The sequence below is a fragment of the Oreochromis aureus genome, linkage group 4 (genome assembly GCF_013358895.1).
Source record: "Oreochromis aureus strain Israel breed Guangdong linkage group 4, ZZ_aureus, whole genome shotgun sequence".
NCBI classification, from domain to species: domain Eukaryota; kingdom Metazoa; phylum Chordata; class Actinopteri; order Cichliformes; family Cichlidae; genus Oreochromis; species Oreochromis aureus.
In genome coordinates, this window is record NC_052945.1 from 16,728,547 (window position 1) to 16,747,366 (window position 18,820).

General features: G+C 38.3%; 1 protein-coding gene across 3 annotated transcripts in view; it reads left to right on the forward strand.

Annotated features, from left to right (window-relative positions):
• The window catches only part of LOC120439818 (nuclear GTPase SLIP-GC-like), a 31,350-nt gene extending 12,805 nt beyond the window's left edge, over positions 1-18,545 (forward strand). For 2 of the 3 annotated variants that reach the window (XM_039611045.1, XM_039611046.1), the window contains 18 exons: positions 4,157-4,181; positions 4,340-4,432; positions 4,551-4,638; positions 4,917-5,130; positions 5,235-5,468; positions 6,440-6,640; positions 6,718-6,890; positions 9,633-9,687; positions 9,776-9,863; positions 9,953-10,074; positions 10,776-10,952; positions 11,039-11,193; positions 11,312-11,429; positions 11,562-11,670; positions 14,436-14,566; positions 14,750-14,831; positions 14,919-15,001; positions 15,489-18,545. In XM_039611045.1, the coding sequence (XP_039466979.1) occupies positions 4,157-4,181; positions 4,340-4,432; positions 4,551-4,638; positions 4,917-5,130; positions 5,235-5,468; positions 6,440-6,640; positions 6,718-6,890; positions 9,633-9,687; positions 9,776-9,863; positions 9,953-10,074; positions 10,776-10,952; positions 11,039-11,193; positions 11,312-11,429; positions 11,562-11,670; positions 14,436-14,566; positions 14,750-14,831; positions 14,919-14,992 (2,139 nt within the window). In that variant the 3' untranslated portion in view covers positions 14,993-15,001; positions 15,489-18,545. Of the gene's footprint in view, positions 1-2,780; positions 2,853-4,156; positions 4,182-4,339; positions 4,433-4,550; positions 4,639-4,916; positions 5,131-5,234; positions 5,469-6,439; positions 6,641-6,717; positions 6,891-9,632; positions 9,688-9,775; positions 9,864-9,952; positions 10,075-10,775; positions 10,953-11,038; positions 11,194-11,311; positions 11,430-11,561; positions 11,671-14,435; positions 14,567-14,749; positions 14,832-14,918; positions 15,002-15,488 lie in introns of all 3 variants that reach the window. The other variant, XM_039611044.1, reaches the window with a different exon arrangement.
• Positions 18,546-18,820: the final 275 nt, after the last annotated feature.

An 18,820-nucleotide genomic window follows, 5' to 3' on the forward strand; every position in this document is an offset into this window, starting at 1 on the left:
TGGCATACATAACTCATGAAAACCCACAATACCTATCTCGAAAAATTAGCATATCATGAAAAGGTTCTCTAAACGAGCTATTAACCTAATCATCTGAATCAACGAATTAACTCTAAACACCTGCAAAAGATTCCTGAGGCTTTTAAAAACTCCCAGCCTGGTTCATTACTCAAAACCGCAATCATGGGTAAGACTGCCGACCTGACTGCTGTCCAGACGGCCGTCATTGACACCCTCAAGCAAGAGGGTAAGACACAGAAAGAAATTTCTGAATGAATAGGCTGTTCAAAGTGCTGTATCAAGGCACCTCAGTGGGAAGTCTGTGGGAAGGAAAAAGTGTGGCAGAAAATGCTGCACAACGAGAAGAGGTGACCGGACCCTGAGGAAGATTGTGGAGAAGAACCGATTCCAGACCCTGGGGGACCTGCGGAAGAAGTGGACTGAGTCTGGAGTAGAAACATCCAGAGCCACCGTGTACAGGCGTGTGCAGGAAATGGGCTACAGGTGCCGCATTCCCCAGGTCAAGCCACTTTTGAACCAGAAACAGCGGCAGAAGCGCCTGACCTGGGCTACAGAGAAGCAGCACTGGACTGTTGCTCAGTGGTCCAAAGTACTTTTTTCGGATGAAAGCAACTTTTGCATGTCATTCGGAAATCAAGGTGCCAGAGTCTGGAGGAAGACTGGGGAGAGGGAAATGCCAAAATGCCTGAAGTCCGGTGTCAAGCACCCACAGTCAGTGATGGTCTGGGGTGCCATGTCAGCTGCCGGTGTTGGTCCACTGTGTTTTATCAAGGGCAGGGTCAATGCAGCTAGCTATCAGGAGATTCTGGAGCACTTCATGCTTCCATCTGTTGAAAAGCTTTATGGAGATGAAGATTTCATTTTTCAGCACAACCTGGCACCTGCTCACAGTGCCAAAACCACTGGTAAATGGTTTACTGACCATGGTATTACTGTGCTCAATTGGCCTGCCAACTCTCCTGACCTGAACCCCAGAGAATCTGTGGGATATTGTGAAGAGAAAGTTGAGAGACGCAAGACCCAACACTCTGGATGAGCTTAAGGCCGCTATCGAAGCATCCTGGGCCTCCATAACACCTCAGCAGTGCCACAGGCTGATTGCCTCCATGCCACGCCGCATTGAAGCAGTCATTTCTGCAAAAGGATTCCCGACCAAGTATTGAGTGCATAACTGAACATAATTATTTGAAGGTTGACTTTTTTTGTATTAAAAACACTTTTCTTTTATTGGTCGGATGAAATATGCTAATTTTTTGAGATAGGAATTTTGGGTTTTCATGAGTTATGTATGCCAAAATCATCAATATTAAAACAATGAAATAGAGTTGGATGTCTCGAGACCGGTCTTGGTCTCGAGACCGGTCTCGAGACCACTTTTACGTGGTCTTGGTCTCGTCTTGGTCTCGATGGACTTTTGTCTTGGTCTTGTCTTGGTCTCGACGGACTTTTGTCTTGTCTCGGTCTTGGTCTCGCTGTTTCAGTCTTCCGTTCTCAAATCGACATAGTGTTCGGGAGATTTGGAGTCAACCATTAGCGGAGCGGGGGGTGGCTTACTGGGCTTAAGCCCGGGTCATTTTTTCAGAAGCATGGGGCACCGTCGTAAATCCCCCCTAATTTTGGTATGATCCGAGCTCAGGCAGTAGGCGACTGAGCACAGCACGCATGTGAGCGAGGAGGGAGAAGCTGCTGCCTGCGAGTTTGCTGCAGACAGAGGAGAGCTTAAGTTTGACCAGGTACCAAAGCAAATCATTCGTACTGAACTAATACTGTAAATATGACGGTGTATCACAAACGATTGATATCAAACTGATCAGTTGGTTGCGTTACTTGCTCTTCGAGTGAATCAACAAATGGATAAATAAAAAGCCGAACAACAATGCTGATTTTTTAGAGAGCCTTAGCTTACATTTCATATTTTCAGTTCTTACCCTCCACGGCTAAACAAACTCTCTAAATCGGTTTCAGTTGTGTACTGATGAACACAACAATGGACATAAGAAGCTTCTTTCAAAGAAAAAACTCAGGTAGATGTTATTTTATATATTATGCTTTGTATGTTGTTCAGTATATCTATGCAAAACAAGAGAAATTTCAATACACAGCAGTATTCACAGATGGAACCAGATATTTACATACACTTTAGGTAGAAAACATAAAAACTATTTTTTACTGTTAAACATTAATTTAGAATAAACTTTTGTTTTAGATAAATAAATGTTGAAATATCTTTTGAATTAGTTTAATGACAGAATAAAGAGAGACAGAGCTGTCTATTTTTATCCCTTTCATCAAATTTAGGAGAACATATACACTAAGTTTATTGTTAATTAATAAGAAAAACTCCAGACGATTCCATTCTGAGCTTAAGAAGCTTCTGATAGGTTAGTAGAGTCCATGTGAGTAAATTGGTGGCACACCTGTGGATGCATATAAGGCAAAACACAGAGCCTGTTTCTGTGACATGTGAAAATCAAGAGATGTCAACCAAAACACCAGGAAAAGAACTGTGGAGCTCCATAAGTGTGGCTCAATTTTGAATACAATTTGGTGCCATTTGCAATTAAGAAATACATATAGTTTTTCTCTTTACTCTTAAAGTTAACAAATATGTTTTTTATATTTATCAATCTAAAAAAATAAACATTTAGTCTGATTTGATGTTACAATTAAAAAAGTGTTTGTGTTTTTATCTGAAGAGTATGTAAATATCTGGTTTCAACTGTATATTTGATGATGTTGGTGTTTGGCTTGATTGTCAGCACAAAGAGGGAGAGAGAGGAACAGAGAGGGAGATGGAGAATGAGGACAGAACAGAGATGGAACAAGAGCAGGTGAGACACACATGTTAGTGAAATGGTTGTTTGCCAAAACTCATCAGAACATGTATCTAGTACCTGTTTCTTTTTAGATACCATTTGTTACTTTTCAAATTCTATATTTAGTAAGTTATGCAGGCTTGTTTGCACAACAAGGCTAAATAATTATATAAACTTTTCTCAATCTAAATAGTGTACTTTGGTAGAATTAAAAAAATAAGTGTAGTGCAGGTCTATGATGATTTTCAGTGCTACTATCATCTAGTTCTGATTCTGGTTCTGTCTTGGTTAAGTCCTAAGTAGTCCTGATTTTGAACTGTTGTAGTCCTGTTTTAATTCCGGATCAGTTCTGGGTCTGGTTGAATTGGGGTTTAGTCCCTGTGTTTTGATACAGCCCCGACTTTGTTCTGCCTTGCTGCTTAATTAAAAAACTAGTTTAAGGTGTCCTGCATATGTGATATTTATTTTTTTTCCTATATGAAGTCATTCTTTTTTTAACAAAACTCAAAACGGAGCCTAATAATCTTTCAGTTATTTCTACCCTCACTTAATTTCCTTTCGCTGCTCAGCTCTCACACAGTGGTTCAGCTATGCTCCAATCCCTCCATATTGTGGCCAATCACAATATGGAGGGATAATATCATTATGTGAAAAACAGAGAGGGTGAGAGACGCGACAGTCAAGTGGAGCGTGCGTCTGTCCTCTCAGTAAGTGAGTGAGACAGTAGACAGCGGTGTGAGGGCTGTGCGAAAGCAAAAACACATAAATATGCCTGACACCTGTAAACGAAGCAGCGTCTGGCTGGAGTTTAAAGACTTTTTTTGTCTCGGTCTTGGTCTTGGTCTCGTCTCGACTCGGTCTCGGTCTTGGTCTTGGTCTCGATACCCTATTGTCTTGGTCTTGTCTTGGTCTCGATACCCTATTGTCTTGGTCTTGTCTTGGTCTCGATACCCTATTGTCTTGGTCTTGTCTTGGTCTCGGATTAGGCGGTCTTGACTACAAGTCTACAATGAAAGGCTTGAACTACTTCAGTTGTGTGTAATGAATCTAAAATATATGAAAGTCTAATGTTTATCAGTACATTACAGGAAATAATGAACTTTTTCACAATATGCTAATTTTTTGAGAAGGACCTGTATGTCCATATAAGTATGTACATTATAAAAAGTGCATGTGAAAGTTTTTGACAGTTTGTTAAAGAACAAATTGTTTCTGTACAGGAGCAATGATTTCTTCTATAAATTCAATTATGCATAAATGTACAATTTATAATAATTTAATTTTAAATATGAAAGCTGAATATTTATATGCTTCCACAGGATTTGCCATCCATAAGTGAAAAAGGTGAGAAAAATGTATCTCACTCTCATTTTAATACATCTAATTTATTTATTTATTTTCACAGTATTATTTTTGCAACATCTAAAATATACCATGATCAGAAGTTTCAATATTCATAAATTTTTAAAAAACATTTCATTATTTTGTTTAAATCCAAAAAGGAAAAAGAAAGTCAGATCTTTCTCAGAGTGAGTTCGGAGAATGGCAACCATCTCCTAAACGACAAGACAGCTGTGCAGCAGGATCCCAGTCAGGTACACACACATATATGAAATCCTCACACTTATTCCTGCTTTGCATATCAGTGGACCATATTTGCATTACATTGGTTCCAGGTTCCTCCTTATTAGTTTTTTACTTCCCCTCTGACAGAAACAGAAATACTGTCTGATGTCAAAGACATAATGAGACGTGTCAGTGAAAGAATACATGGCCGTGACAAGCTCAGCACTTTCCTAAAGTGAGTAATAAAGATTTCCTATTTTTGTTAGACGTTGTTCCAATCATTTCCCAGGAAGTTTGGACAGTCTGTAACATTTTGCTGGTATTTGGTATAATAAACATACTAAAGATTTAAACTCGGTCAGAGCTCAACATGGAGCTGTGTAGTTTGTTCCAGTAGTAAGATGAATTTTTTTCAACACATTTTTAAAAACAAATCTTTCTGATTTCACTGCATTTTCAGTTTGATATTTCTGAGAATGGGTCAGTTAATCCATATTTAAACTCGTTCAACAGGGATAAAATCAAAGATTTGGAGACAGAAAAGAGGCACCTGGTTGGTGTCTTTGGTAAAACCGGGGCTGGAAAGAGCTCTTTAATCAATGCCATCATAAATAAGGAGGGCCTGTTGCCTTCTGCAAGTGTCAGTGCATGTACCTCAGTAATGATAAAGGTGGAGGCAACCAATGGATCAAAGTATGAGGCACACATCGAGTTCATTACAAAAGAGGTAGAATGAAATATGAATTTTGTGATTTTTGAAGTAATGTGTTAGAATGAAGATACAAAAACTGCTTTACTAAAATTAAGATATAATCTTTTTCTTTTTTTTAGGATTGGGAAAATGAGGTGCAGTCCCTAAAACTGGCTCTTGAAGAAGAAGATGATGATGATGATGATGATAATGATGGTGGTAATAATGATTCACTTGACCCTGATGGAAAGTTATCAGCACTGTATGGAGAAGAGTGGAAAGAAAAATCCACTCACAGCCTCATGGACAGCAAATATTTCAGAGATATTCCAGAGTTTCGAATGTCCAAGATAAAAATTTTGGAAAGTGACTCAGTAAGTGTGCAGTAATACAGACCAAAATAAAATCTGGTTCTTCTTCTAGAACAAAGGAATACTTGCAGTTTAAAGCATATATTAGACCACAGTTTGGGTGAGATACATAGCAGTGTGTGGCTTATGAACATCACATAGTGAGCAGTCAATAGTTACGCAAGCAGCGTTAAGCTACCCTGATGCTGCACCTTTGCAGTAGGAAGATGTCCACGCTATGTAATGCCTCCCTAATGGAAAGTGCAGACAGAGACAAGCACTGGTGAACCAGATGTTGCTGCAGTTTATTGCTGAGCAGATATATGTCGGCAATATGTTGATGTGCCTCATTTCCAAAATGTTTGACATCCATCAAACAAGAAACAAAAAACCAAGTGAAACTGTGGTGGTTAAAATTTTATGGTTTACTATCCTGTTGCTGTCTGATTATCCTGTTACTATGGAGCTTGCAGTTTTCTTTGTGGAGGTGTTGAAGAGTTTTACATTTGTAAAACTCCTGCTCAGAAGGTCGAGCAGGTCACCTACTAATTGGAGGGTTGGTGGTTCAATCCCTGGCTCCCTCAAGACTGCATGCCAAATATCTACTTAACCCCCAGTTGATCTTCGATGCATCCATCAGAGAATGAATGTGTGTAAATGTTAGCTAGAAATAACATACCCAGAAAAAGTGCTTGAGGTAATGAGGCAAGTTTTATAAAGTGCTTTAAACGTTTACATGTAATAAAAGAAATCACTATATAAGAACCAGGCCACTTACTGTGATCCACAGTAAAATATTAAAAAAAGGTTTCTTTTTTTTAAATAAAATAAAAATCAAATTACTTTGGATTTATTTTCCTGGTTTTCATTTCAGATTTTTGAGATAGGATGTCTTATTTTGATTTCCCGTCTTCTTTTTCATGCAATCATTAAAACCTTTGTTATGAGCATATACATTAAATGGGCTTGTATTTATCTTGGGGTTTTTTTTGCAGGCTGAAGGGTTGTCTGAAGAATTTGTGAGATATACAAGAAGTGAGTCAAAAGAGACAGAAGAAGTAAAGAGGTGGTACTGGCCGCTTGTGAAGTGTGTGACTGTCAAAGTGCCAGACAATGATTTTCTTGATCACGTCACACTCGTGGACCTTCCTGGAAATGGTGACCGTAACAAAAGCAGAGATCAAATGTGGACAGGGGTAATTCACAGAAGTCATGTCATCTTTCTTCAAAGCATTAGTTATTTATAATTTACATAGATTCATTTCCTTTTTAGTTTATTGCCAGTTGTTCTACAGTGTGGATTGTGACTGAAATGAATCGAGCAGCATCAGAAACAGAAGCCTGGGAGATCCTGGAAGGTGCCAGCAGCCTGTTGGGAAATGGTGGCGAGTGTCAGCAAATTCATTTTATCTGCACCAAGTCAGATCATGAAAAACCAGATGATATGTAAGTCAAATATACCAAAAATCCAAATTACAAAGAAAGTTTGGCACAGATGCACATGGTGACCATACACTTCACTTTTTTGTTGTTTAAAAGACATATTTTAAAAAGTACACATTAAAAAAAATCTAATGTTGTGGAAATTTAATTAACAAAGTCCACAGACACAGTCGGCTGCAATTAACACTCTTTATTATCATGCGCATGAGAGAGATTACACGCAGTGAGGCGCCGTCATACAGTCTCTGAAACAGAAGTGCAGCTCTCACACCTTTATTTATTCCCCAAAAAAGGGAGGAAGTCCGAAAGTGATCATACAACACATCACGCAGCTCGCTCTGAAACCTAACTGAACAATGGGTATCCTGTTTCGTGCTCTTGGCGTTATCAGCACCTGCAAAAGGAGTTATTTTCTTCAACTACTGAGGCTGAAATAAGTTCATCTAGTTTTAGACTGTTCAGTGGAAGTTTTCATTACACTGCCACCTGTGGCGTGTCAGGCCACCCCCCCAACCAGACTGGCCACCCCAGGTGCCACCCCGAAGCCAAATATCAAATGTACGATTATGTCTTCACAGTGAAGCTCACATATCCGAGTGTAAGTGAATGCAGCATCGGCTTCTGCGCTATGAGCGTCATGTTAGCAAAGGTAGGAGAGCCAAGCACGAAAGACAGCACCACAGAAAACAGTTTTTCAGCGAAAGATTAACAGTTTAACATAGCTGGACTGGCCATCGAGCATGGCGGAGCTTCCACGGCGGCTAGCAGGTGGATGAGGGAAGGGTAGGCAGGAGGAGGAGAGACCCGAGGCAGCCGCCAGTCCGAGTGTCAGGTGAACTGAACTTCAGGTAAGAAGTTATGACCTGCAGTCTATCTGGGTCAGATATAAACCAAGTTTAGGTGGAATTTATTTTCGTTGTGCTGACTTTTTACAGTCAGTTACAATAACTCATACTGCGTACTAGCTAGCATGACGGAGTTTCTACACAGCTGGGTGGGTGCTGTGATGTTACTGATGGTGAACTTTATTTTATTCATAAGGTTAGTTAGTAGAGTTGCCAACGGCTCCTTAAAAATTGAATGGTCCCTCATTCAGAGAAAATATTACAGGTTTTGTATTGAGCTGAGAAGAGACGCAGTTTGTCCTGTACTTAAGCTATAATGAAAAAGACACAAAGCTGGAGTTATTCTGTGTCTTTATGCTGCACAGCTGCCTCCTCTTCTCTCATTCTCTCCCCTCCCTCTCCTGTTGCTACTTCAATCATGAAACTGATCAATGATCAGCTGATCGGCTTTTCTCTTGTTTATTTATCGCTCACTTTGCGCCAGAAAGAGGAAACCAGCGGGTGTTGCGCTAAACAACAGCAGCACCTTTAAGCTTGATCAGCTGTTGTTAGAATTTATTTAATATTAATTTCTAGTATCAGCTGATGTTTGCTGGAGCCACAGCTGTAAAGCTGCTGGTCATGATATAGGTTTGGATATGTGGTGAGAGGGAAACATGCAGATGAAACCAGGAGATGTCCTTACTGAATCATCAGAGCTGAACAGGTGATGGAGAAACAAGTTTACCTTTTAGGTCACATGAATGAGTTGAAGGGAAGTTATGAACTGTTTCTGAGAGACAAATAACACCAGGATCCTTTTCTAAGTAGCTGACAGTTGGTAACTGTGCAGGGGTGGATCTAGCAAAGTTATGCCAGGGGGCCAAGTAGGGCATTAACAGGGAAAGGGGGTCACAAAGAAATACTTTTCTTACTTATTCTCATTTAAAATATCTATATCAATATCTTTTATTAAATAATTATCTGAATCTTCCGAACAAAGTTTTTATCTGACGTAAAATTGATAGAAATCATACATATACCAACAAGACAGTGTACATCACTGTCACAACAGCGTTCGTTTTCATTCAAAGGCTTTATGGCTTTAATACCTGGTGGGCCGATCTCTGGTCAAAATGCCCAAGTTTTTGTCCCAGTCCAGCCCTGCAGGTTAATACTGGCAGTGTCACCATGCTAGCTGACTGTATTTCATCATCAGCCAGTGTTGTTCTTTATACATCAATATTACCAAAGTTTACCATAAGGCAGCATAGAAAGTATTTACTTGCTTTCAGGTTTTATTCAAATGTTAGTCTTTTCATTTGTTTCCCCACTTTTTTCCTGTTTCAAAATCAAACACCAGTTTGTGAGAAGATTATCTTCTTTTTTTAATAGGCAGATAAAATTTTGCATTGGCTAATTTGGCAATTGTATGTTAAAAGTGTTTGTATTTTAATATTCAAAAATGTTTTTGCCCAAAACATATGTGCATTATATGTTAGTAAAAATACTATGCAAATATTGCTGTCCTTCAATGCTGCGTAAACACTGACAAAGCACTGATTGTATCTCTTGTACTTCATCAACGCAGTATCTAAAAACTTTGCACCGTAGGGTTAAAACCTCATTCTAATAAGAGTCAAAAGCAAATTCAGTTATTAGGTTTACAGGGTTATTGAATGATGGTTAACTGTTGGTAGAATTTTTTTTTAACATTATCTGCCAATTACATCTGCCACCCTTCTCCAAATCTGTGCCCCTACCTGGCCCCCCCAACAAAAATTTTCTAGACACGCCACTGACTGCCACAACTGAGTATGCACACAAATGCTTGCACCTTAAATAAGAATAATTGAAATTTTCCACTACAATACTAACAATAAATTACTTTTACATCCAATTTTTATTTCCTTTCTAAAAGAAACAAAGTCAAGAATGCAGTGACGAAGGAATTCAAAAAGCAGAAAATGCTTACGGTAAATTTACAATCTGACAGCAAAATCTAAAACAATTATCTTCTTAAACGGTCCAAGAGTAAAAACTGACTAACAAAAATGTTCTCAGAATCACTTCAGTGAGGATTGTTTCAAAGTCTTCACAGTGAGCTCCACAGAATTCCTCAAAGGGGAGAATGTAAATCCAGATGTCAATGGTAGGTGAAGTCACTACCCGTGATGGTATGTTTTTGTGTAACAGAAAATGTATTGCTCAGATTTATATTTCTTTTTCAATTCTTTACAGAAATACTGAAACTTAAGGAAATTTTGAAAAATCTGAATGACACTCATTCAGAGACCTCAAACTATGTGTCTGGAGCTCATGGGATTCTGTCTTTGATACAAGGGGCCAAAAGCAGAGAAGTGGTAAGATCAGGCAATAAAGCATCATTCCTAATATTCTTGAAGGTCATAAGAAAATGCTCAAAATTCAAATGTTCATAAAATGTTTACTAAAGTTTATTAACATATTGTAAGACATGCTGACCTTCACTGAAAATGTGGAATACTGGACATCGTAAATCTATATGTGGTAATTTATTATTAGTGATTGAAAGGGGAGAAATTATTTGGAATACAGATACAGAATTTAATTAAATAGGTAATTACCAATGAGACTCCAGTGAACCAATGAGAGCACAGAAATGATGGGAGTTAGGACAGGACCCCGAGTCTAGATTCTTGGGGTAGTGAAAATGGTAGTTTGGATGGGGCTCTGAGTGACCGCAGGAAGGTTGAGGTGAAGATGGGGAGGAGGCGAGTTGCATGAATGAGAGTCTGAAAGGCAGAATGACAAAAGATCATATAAAAGCACAGAGAACAGAGGCTGATTGGTTTGCAGAAGGCAAAAAATGATCGAACTAGAGTAATGAGTTCTATAGTGTGGGAAAATCGAAGTTACATAACGAATAGACAGAGGCAGACAAATGATGACAGACCTATCTGACTGAACTTATGCATGAGATTCATGTTAAAAACTTGGGTTTGTCAAGACCGCCTCAAAAATTTGTAAAGAACCATTATGTGATGTTTTCCTGCTTTAAATGATGATCTTTCTTTTATTTCAGCTTGAACAAAAAAATGATGTGTGTGCAGTCCTTGAGGGAACCTTGAGCATCCAACTTAATCGAGTCAAAAAAGCAATTGAAGACATTATAACATCTTTTGAACAACGCCTACAGGAGGGGGTTGAAAAATCCAAAAAATCATGTGAAAAAAAACTGAAGTCCTTCTTACACCCCAGTGTATGTGTTTTAATTACTGGATCAAAACCTCAGGATACTTTGTGACCATGTGTTTAAAAAATAAATAAAATTCTGTTTTGTTTCAGAAAACAAGTGGCGGCGGTTTTCACAAGACGCTAAAGTCTGCAGTTACAAATGGTGGCATCCAGAAACCAAAAAAAGGGAAACGAAAAGACCTCAACATGATATTAGCATTTTGTTTGACTGAAAGCATTGATAAAAAATTCAGAAAGACCTTCCCGTGAGAATAATCTAATTCTGAACAGCACTAATATATACAACAATACATGTATCCAAATTGCACTATATTATAAACTTGCTAATGCTGCTATTATAAACCATATCTTTGCCACATTCAGAAACGACCTAAAATGTGGACATTTCAATGGGGCCATTGATGCATTTTCACTCAACACTGATTCACTGATTGAAAAGAACAAAAATGTCAAATTGCAACTGACATTTCTCCAGACAGAGGTAAAAAAAACTTCCCTATCCATGAACCTGTTAGCTTACCTATTATTAGAAAGTAACTTAAACACTGAAATTGTAGTTATTTTACCTTGATGTTGTTTTAAACAAAGTTAATCCATATTTCATGTTTCTAAGGAAAAAAAAATGAAGACAAAGCTCAACAAAATCATCCTCACACAAAAGAAATGGATCTACAACAGTCTGACAGACACAATCAGGAATAACATGAAAGGATGCTATAAAGGTAAGAAAGAGGTGAATTACCTTATTTTTCGCACTATAAGGCACACTTAAAATCCTTTAATTTTCTCAAAAATCAACAGTGGGCCTTATAATCCGGTGCACCTTATGTATGAATTCTGGTTATGCCTACTGACCTTGAATTAAGTGGTACACAGCATTCAAAAATCTGTCAAAAAATGTTTTAGTACGACTTTGGTAAGCTACGAAGCCGCACCGCTTGATGGAGTGTCGGAATGTTACAGCTACCATAGTCAGGAGCCTCGCGGAATAATCCCAGCCGTAATCCGTTTAACATCCAGACATCCATGAAACAAAATTTATTAAATTTAACCGAGTTAGAAGTTAGCAGGAAGTTAGCTCACTAGATTCCACTTAAATACAATATACCGTACAGTAGCAGTTTTAGATACGGGCGGTTGCCCGGGGCGGCATCGTGGTGGGGGGCGGCATCACGGGCATCGGCAAAAAAAAAATTGCTCGTACTCATGCTGCCCCGACATCATGCCAGCGCATATTGGGAATGGCATAGGCACCGATCGGTTTTCTCTCGCCCATTTGCTGGGAGTAAGGGCGCCCTCCGTTTGCGAGGTGCACCTGCTGCTTGCGGCACAGGGAGGAGAGGGCGGGGCGGCGGGGGATTCTCTGGGTGGCTGGAGCAGCATCTAATAACCAACTTGCAAAATAAAACAAAATAAAAACAAACCAACAAACACGAAAACAGCAGACATTATGATACAGACATAATTTGCACCGATGTTTTTTCGAAATTCTATAGGCGAAAAGTGAGCGCGAGAGCCCTCAGTGCGCCTGCTCGCTGCTGAAGTCAAAGTAAACTTTATTGTCATCTCCGCTACATACAGTACAGTACATAGAGAGACGAGACGACGCGCCAGAGGGCGTGTTCGCCCGGGGCGCCAAACAGGCTAGGACCGCCACTGATACCGCATATATTCTGACTGAGAGATTTTTGAAAAAATTAAAACGTACAGCTCTGGTATCACTTCAGACAGAAATGAAGACAGAAAATTAAACAGCAGTGACTTTTGTAGGGTTACTGAATGTTGAGAAGTGTTAGGTGAGGGCTAGTTCTTTTAGGTTCAGCAGCTAACAAGATAGTGTATCGGTCAGGATACAGGAAGGAGGACAAGACGCTTCCACTTTGCTGGATTGTCACCGCCAGCCGTTTTATTGCCAACTAGATGCTCAGTTTTGCCAGCAGTCTGTAGTAACAAATAAATTGCCATGAGACCGAGTATATTACAGCAGCAGCCCAACTAATATAAATTAAAAAATATCCAATGAAATAAACCAACACATCCATATAAATATATGCATGACATAATATATAATATATAATAACTCCAATTAAGCACAGCGGTAATGCGATAATATAAGCATAAACATTCACTCTAACCATGGACGAGGAACTTTGGCGCCATCATGTGGCCAAATAAGCTACTACATAATGGCAGCAGCCAGTCGCACATGCATTTAACCACAAGGTGAAAAAAACGCTGCTACAACGCAGTAGAAAGTAACTAAAGCCACGGCAAACATCAGGATCGGAAAATAACATATTTAAGGGAACTTACTTCTAGTCATGAACTTAACACTCGGAGCATCACGGTGATGCCAAACAGGGGACACAACTTACACGAGGAGGTAAAAAATAGAACTAACTCAGAAATACAATCTTCCCTTCTGGAGCAGCAGTGCAGTACCTCAAACCTCTGCCTACCTCATTTCCCGCAACTCCACCCTAAACAATATTGCAGGACATAAATTCTCAGAGCCCTTTATACACTGAAGTTGGACTAGCTGGTATATAATGATGTGCTACTTGATCGCTAGCAACAACCTATGTTTGCATAACATAAACACAGTGAAGCTGGAGGATGAATGCTAACTTTTTCCACTCGATGAAAGTTAATGAGGGGGTTCCCGATGGTTAGGGACAAATGCATTCGCATGTCAAGATGCTGTAAAGAGACCAAACTTCAGTCAGGAGAACAGCTGAGATAATCCATCCACAATACGAGGTTAGTCATTAACGTAGTGCAACAACATGGGAATAGAGCAGCTGCGAGAGAATTCAACAATAATGAATCAATGGCACGTGTTAAATATCAACACTTCACCGAGTTCTTTCGATTCCTCATAGGCATCTAATGGAAGACAACACACTGCTCAGTGGACCATTTTACACTTTTATTACGTCCAGAAGGGAGATGCGTCCTGCATGACACTCTGCCACGAATCTCCAAATGGCAGTGTGCGCTTAACAGTTTTATTACAATCTGTCTCACTCTAGTCTAAACCACAGTATTCTAGTACATTTCCACTGAGAGATGATTCCCTGTTATCTACTTCTACAGACAAGCGTGGGCGAGAGTCTCCAACATTCTACCACTAAAGGACACGTAGTCTAATGCCTTTATTATCAGGGCCGTGTCCACTTAATACTACACTATACAGTTATATGACATTTTGGTTAATATAAAGCATAGTATTGAGGCGCTTCAGGTAATTTTCATTTTCACATTTCACATACAGAAGTAGAGGAAGCAAGAAGAATGAGTTGAGTAAAGTTTGACTTATCTTACTGTTGTGTTTTGCTTAATGCGCCTTATAATCCGGTGCACCTTATGTATGAAAATGGATCCGTTCATCGACAGTGTGCCTTATGATCCGATGCGCCTTATGGTTAGAAAAATTCAGTAAGGTATTTCTATTCAACTGTGCATGAAAATTATTGTCTCCTTGTAGAAGCAGCAGCCTTTGAAGGACCAGGCACCCTGAAGAGGATGCGGGACACTATTGAGAGACATGTGGAGTCAAAGATGGACATGTTTGAAGAGGCAAAAAATGCCATGTTGGAGCAGTTGAACGATTTGAAGGTTTGTTACAATTTAAAATCAACAAATTATATGAATGTGTTTTCTTGATTTTGGTGAGATGTACAAAAATGCCCAAGCAGTCTTGAAACACATATCAAACCAATAATTTATATCTTGTCCAGTTATTCTTGGATTCAATAGTTGCCTATTTAAAAAGTAACAAAGATTTTGATGGTAAATTAGGAAACTGTCCTGGGGACACTGGAGAAAACCATGAAGGAATCTATTGAACACTCACTCAAGACTGAGGCCTGCTCACTGCCAGGTAAACAGAATATATAAAGTATTAGGACTCCTCTCAATACAAACACTAACAATAAATATTAAATAAATACAAATACTTTGTTTTTAGATGTTTTGGAATATCTTGAGATGGTGAAGAAACACTATGATGAACTTAATGGGGGTCAAGATGAAAAAGAGTAACCACACTGGGTAAATCTTAAAATGTCACAAATTGTTTAAAAGGCTGTGATCATGAACAATTTTTCTGATTATTTCGAACAATGTTTTTTTTAGTGCTGTTAGCATTAATCACGTTAATACGCGGTCATCAAAGTTAACACGATAAACATTTTTAATGCACTCAACCCATCTGTAGCGCAGAATAGACAAACTTCAGACAAACTGCCCGAAATGCATTGACAGAGACATTCCAAGGATTTTGAGTCAGTCTGCGCTCCAGATGAGTTAATTATCAATCGTGTTAGTCGTGTTGATGGTGTTAAAGCGTCTGCATGAACGCGCTAATGCCGAGTAAACCCTCGCAAGGACTAATCTTTGTTAACTCATTAACGGGGATTTGCCAATTTTGACGTGTTAACACGGATCGGTTCACGTTAACGAGATTAACGGTGACAGCACTAGTTTTTATTTAAATATAACTGATCCATCCAGCAGCCATTTGTTATTTGCTCCACAGAAACAGCTGAGGCCTGAAACCCACAGGACATCCCTGAGGAAACACTGATTAGAGACACGAGGTCTTTACATATTATCACAGTAATATTTGTTTTGCTCTCTTTTAATGTTGTGTTGATGTGTACTTTTGACTTTTAATTAATTTTATACAAAAAGCATTTTAAATATTATAGATATCAATTAAAACTGCTAATATTAAGATATTAATCACAAGGGTCTAAATCATGTTTTGATTTCTTTCTTTTTAAAAATTTGTAGTAGTTTTTAATCACTTATAGCAGAGCATGAAGACATGTAATGCATTCCCCATTTAAGCCTGAGATTTATGGTTTTAATTGTAAGAGTCTGAGATTACAGTTTCCAAACGCATTTTGATTGTGTTGCTTGTTTTAAATATCATAATTTAATGTTTTAAGTTGATGTGTATACTGTGGGTTCATTGGGATGGGAACATTTATTTTAATGTAAGTGCTTATCAGTTAAACACTGAGCCTTATCCAACACTGAAAAGGTACCAATTTTACATCACAGTTCTAATGACAAATACTTGTTTGTTGCAGTTATACAATATGTGTACATGACAAATAGTGAGAAATAGGTGTAAGTAACGCTGTAGGAAATCATCAGCTACTTCTGTCATCTCCCTGCCATTTAGCTTTTTCTGGGTTTGGAATTATTGGTGAATATATTACAGTTTGAGTTTAGGTTCAGGGTTGTTTCTTTGTTATTTTTTGTTATGTTAAATGTTTAGCATTTTAATTACTTCTGTGCATATTGTTAAATTCCTGTTTTGATTTTTGTCGTCAGTAATTCTCTCGTGTTTCCTCCACCCACCAGACTTTCTTTCTTCCTGAAACAGTTCATTCACGTTTAGCATTTACTGTCATGTTTCCTGTAACCTTATTTTAGTAGTGTCATTACAAAAAAATGACTTTGTTGATTTTTAAAAATACTCAGGAAAGGTACTAAAGTGCTTCCTTTATTACCTCCTTTAACATACAGGATTAGGATACACTGGTGAAACAAAGATATTTACATCTCATAATTTTAAGTGACAGACCATGCAGGTGTTGAAGAAAAAGATTAACAACACTGAGATTGTGGCATAGAGCATTTAAATGTTAATTAATCCAGCACACTGTGATGCAGCTAGTATCATTTAGCTTTCTTGCTTCCTTATCTGTACTGATTCTAAAAGAATGCATGTATTTGATATTGTATACTGTTCAATAAATCTTACGTGTAAGCAAATATTTATTGTAATCATTAGATAGAAACATATTTTTTTTAACCCAGATCTTTTTAGCCTAAAACCACCAAAAATTGCATTGTGTGACCAACATACAGTGGTGTGAAAAAGTGTTTACCCCCTTCCTGATTTCCTATTTTTTTGTTTGTCACACTTCAGTGTTTCAGAACAGCAAACAAATTTGAAAATCAAACAAAAATAATACTAGTAAACACAAAATGGAGTTTCTAAATGAAGGTCCCAAAAGGTTGATTCTGTTCATCTGGACGAAGCGTCAGAGGGAGAAACATTCCTTCACTTATCCAAGTGACTTCTTCAGTCTCAGCTGGCTGCAGGTTTCCCCAAACCTTATAAACAGCACATTTGCACAATGACTGAAACCAGCCCACTGAATAAACAATGGACTGTGAGGTCAGGTCCTCGATCATTAATATGCAAATTGTCATGACCATTGATCAATTGCCTTGAGTACCAATCACAGAGTTTGGGAATGTCTACAATCACAGCATTGCAAAATGGCGAAAGGTGTACCCTTATACCCCCTCCTTGATTCAGAGATGATCTTTGCCTTTTCACATAAATGCCCTCCTCGACTCCCCATTCAAACCAGCGTTCTTTCCTAAATGCCCTGTTTGAGGATTTAAAACATTAAAGTGTGACAAACATACAAGAAAAAAAAAAAGAAAATCAGGTAGGGGAGAAATATGTTTTCACACTACTGTAGTTTTAAACACTACACAAAAATTATTCTACAATCTAAAACTAAAGACATTTTCTGTATATCATTATTTTATTTTTGACCTTATTATATTTTCTTTATGATGTTTTACATAATCTTAGATTAGCCTCTTGTTTTTGTGACAATTACTTATTATTTGACATGAAAACATTGCTTAATTAAGTTGGAGTCTTTTTGTGTTTCTAAACATGTTTTACTGCATTGATGAACAGTTGAGGGAGCTAAAAATATTTGGAGAAATGTGCCAAGCCAGTTAAGAAAAACTAATCATCTCTTGACCCTTTATCTTGTAAACCTTTCAGACAGGAATGGCCTCTCACTATAGGCTTTTCACTTCATCACAAGTTCTTCTTCTGTCAATCAGGGAAGCAGCCTTTTTTACAACAGGCCTAATCCACGGTGGCTGGGAAGTGCAAAGCGCAAGAAATAAAAAATCCGCAACAAATTAAAAAACGTAAGATCATTTTATTTATACTGTATAATCTGCTGTAAACATTTCTGCCCGTGCGCGTTCAACTCTTTCTGTACACCGTTATATTTGTGCCACAAAACCAGCCAATCTCAAACTTGGATCCAAAAAAATCTGATTGGCTGTTTTGGTCTCCAGTCAGCTCGAAATGATGAGATGCAATATCCCAGAATGCATTTCCTCCAAAACTCAAATGAGGCAGTGGCAGAGGAACGCAGAGTGGCGGAGTTTAAAATATTACTCTTTCTGGATCACATAAATAAACTTTTAAGATATTTTCAGGCAAGAATGTTGCTGTGTAAACTTCAAATATCTTTACGATTTATCAAGACATCACATATTTCCAAAAATGCTCTTTTAGACCATCTCTGAATCGAGGAGGGGGCCTACGGGTACATCTTTCGCCATCTTACAATGCTGTGATTGCAGCCATTCCCCAACTCTAACTATTAAATAACTGTTAAAGCCACAGATGACTTTTGATGATTATACTGCTGTAATAAAATCTGTTTCTTGGCAATAATTTTAATAAGCTGTCTTGACAATTGCATGTAGTTGATATTGTATACTGTTCAATAAATCTTGAGTGGAAGCAAATATTTATTTTAGTCATAAGATGGAAACATATTTATTATAACCTAGATCTTTTTGCCCTAAAAAAAGTGTTTGCTCCCTTGTCTGTGAAGGTTCTCAGTCATCCAGGTCATCGTAGTCTAAGGAGCTTGGAAAGAAAAGCGTCTGGACTTCTTTGAGTTGCTTGAAGACGTTTCACCTCTCATCCGAGAAGCTTCTTCAATTCTTCTCGGATGAGAGGTGAAACGTCTTCAAGCAACTCAAAGAAGTAAGCAATAAAAAGGCTGGTGTGCATGTTTTCAT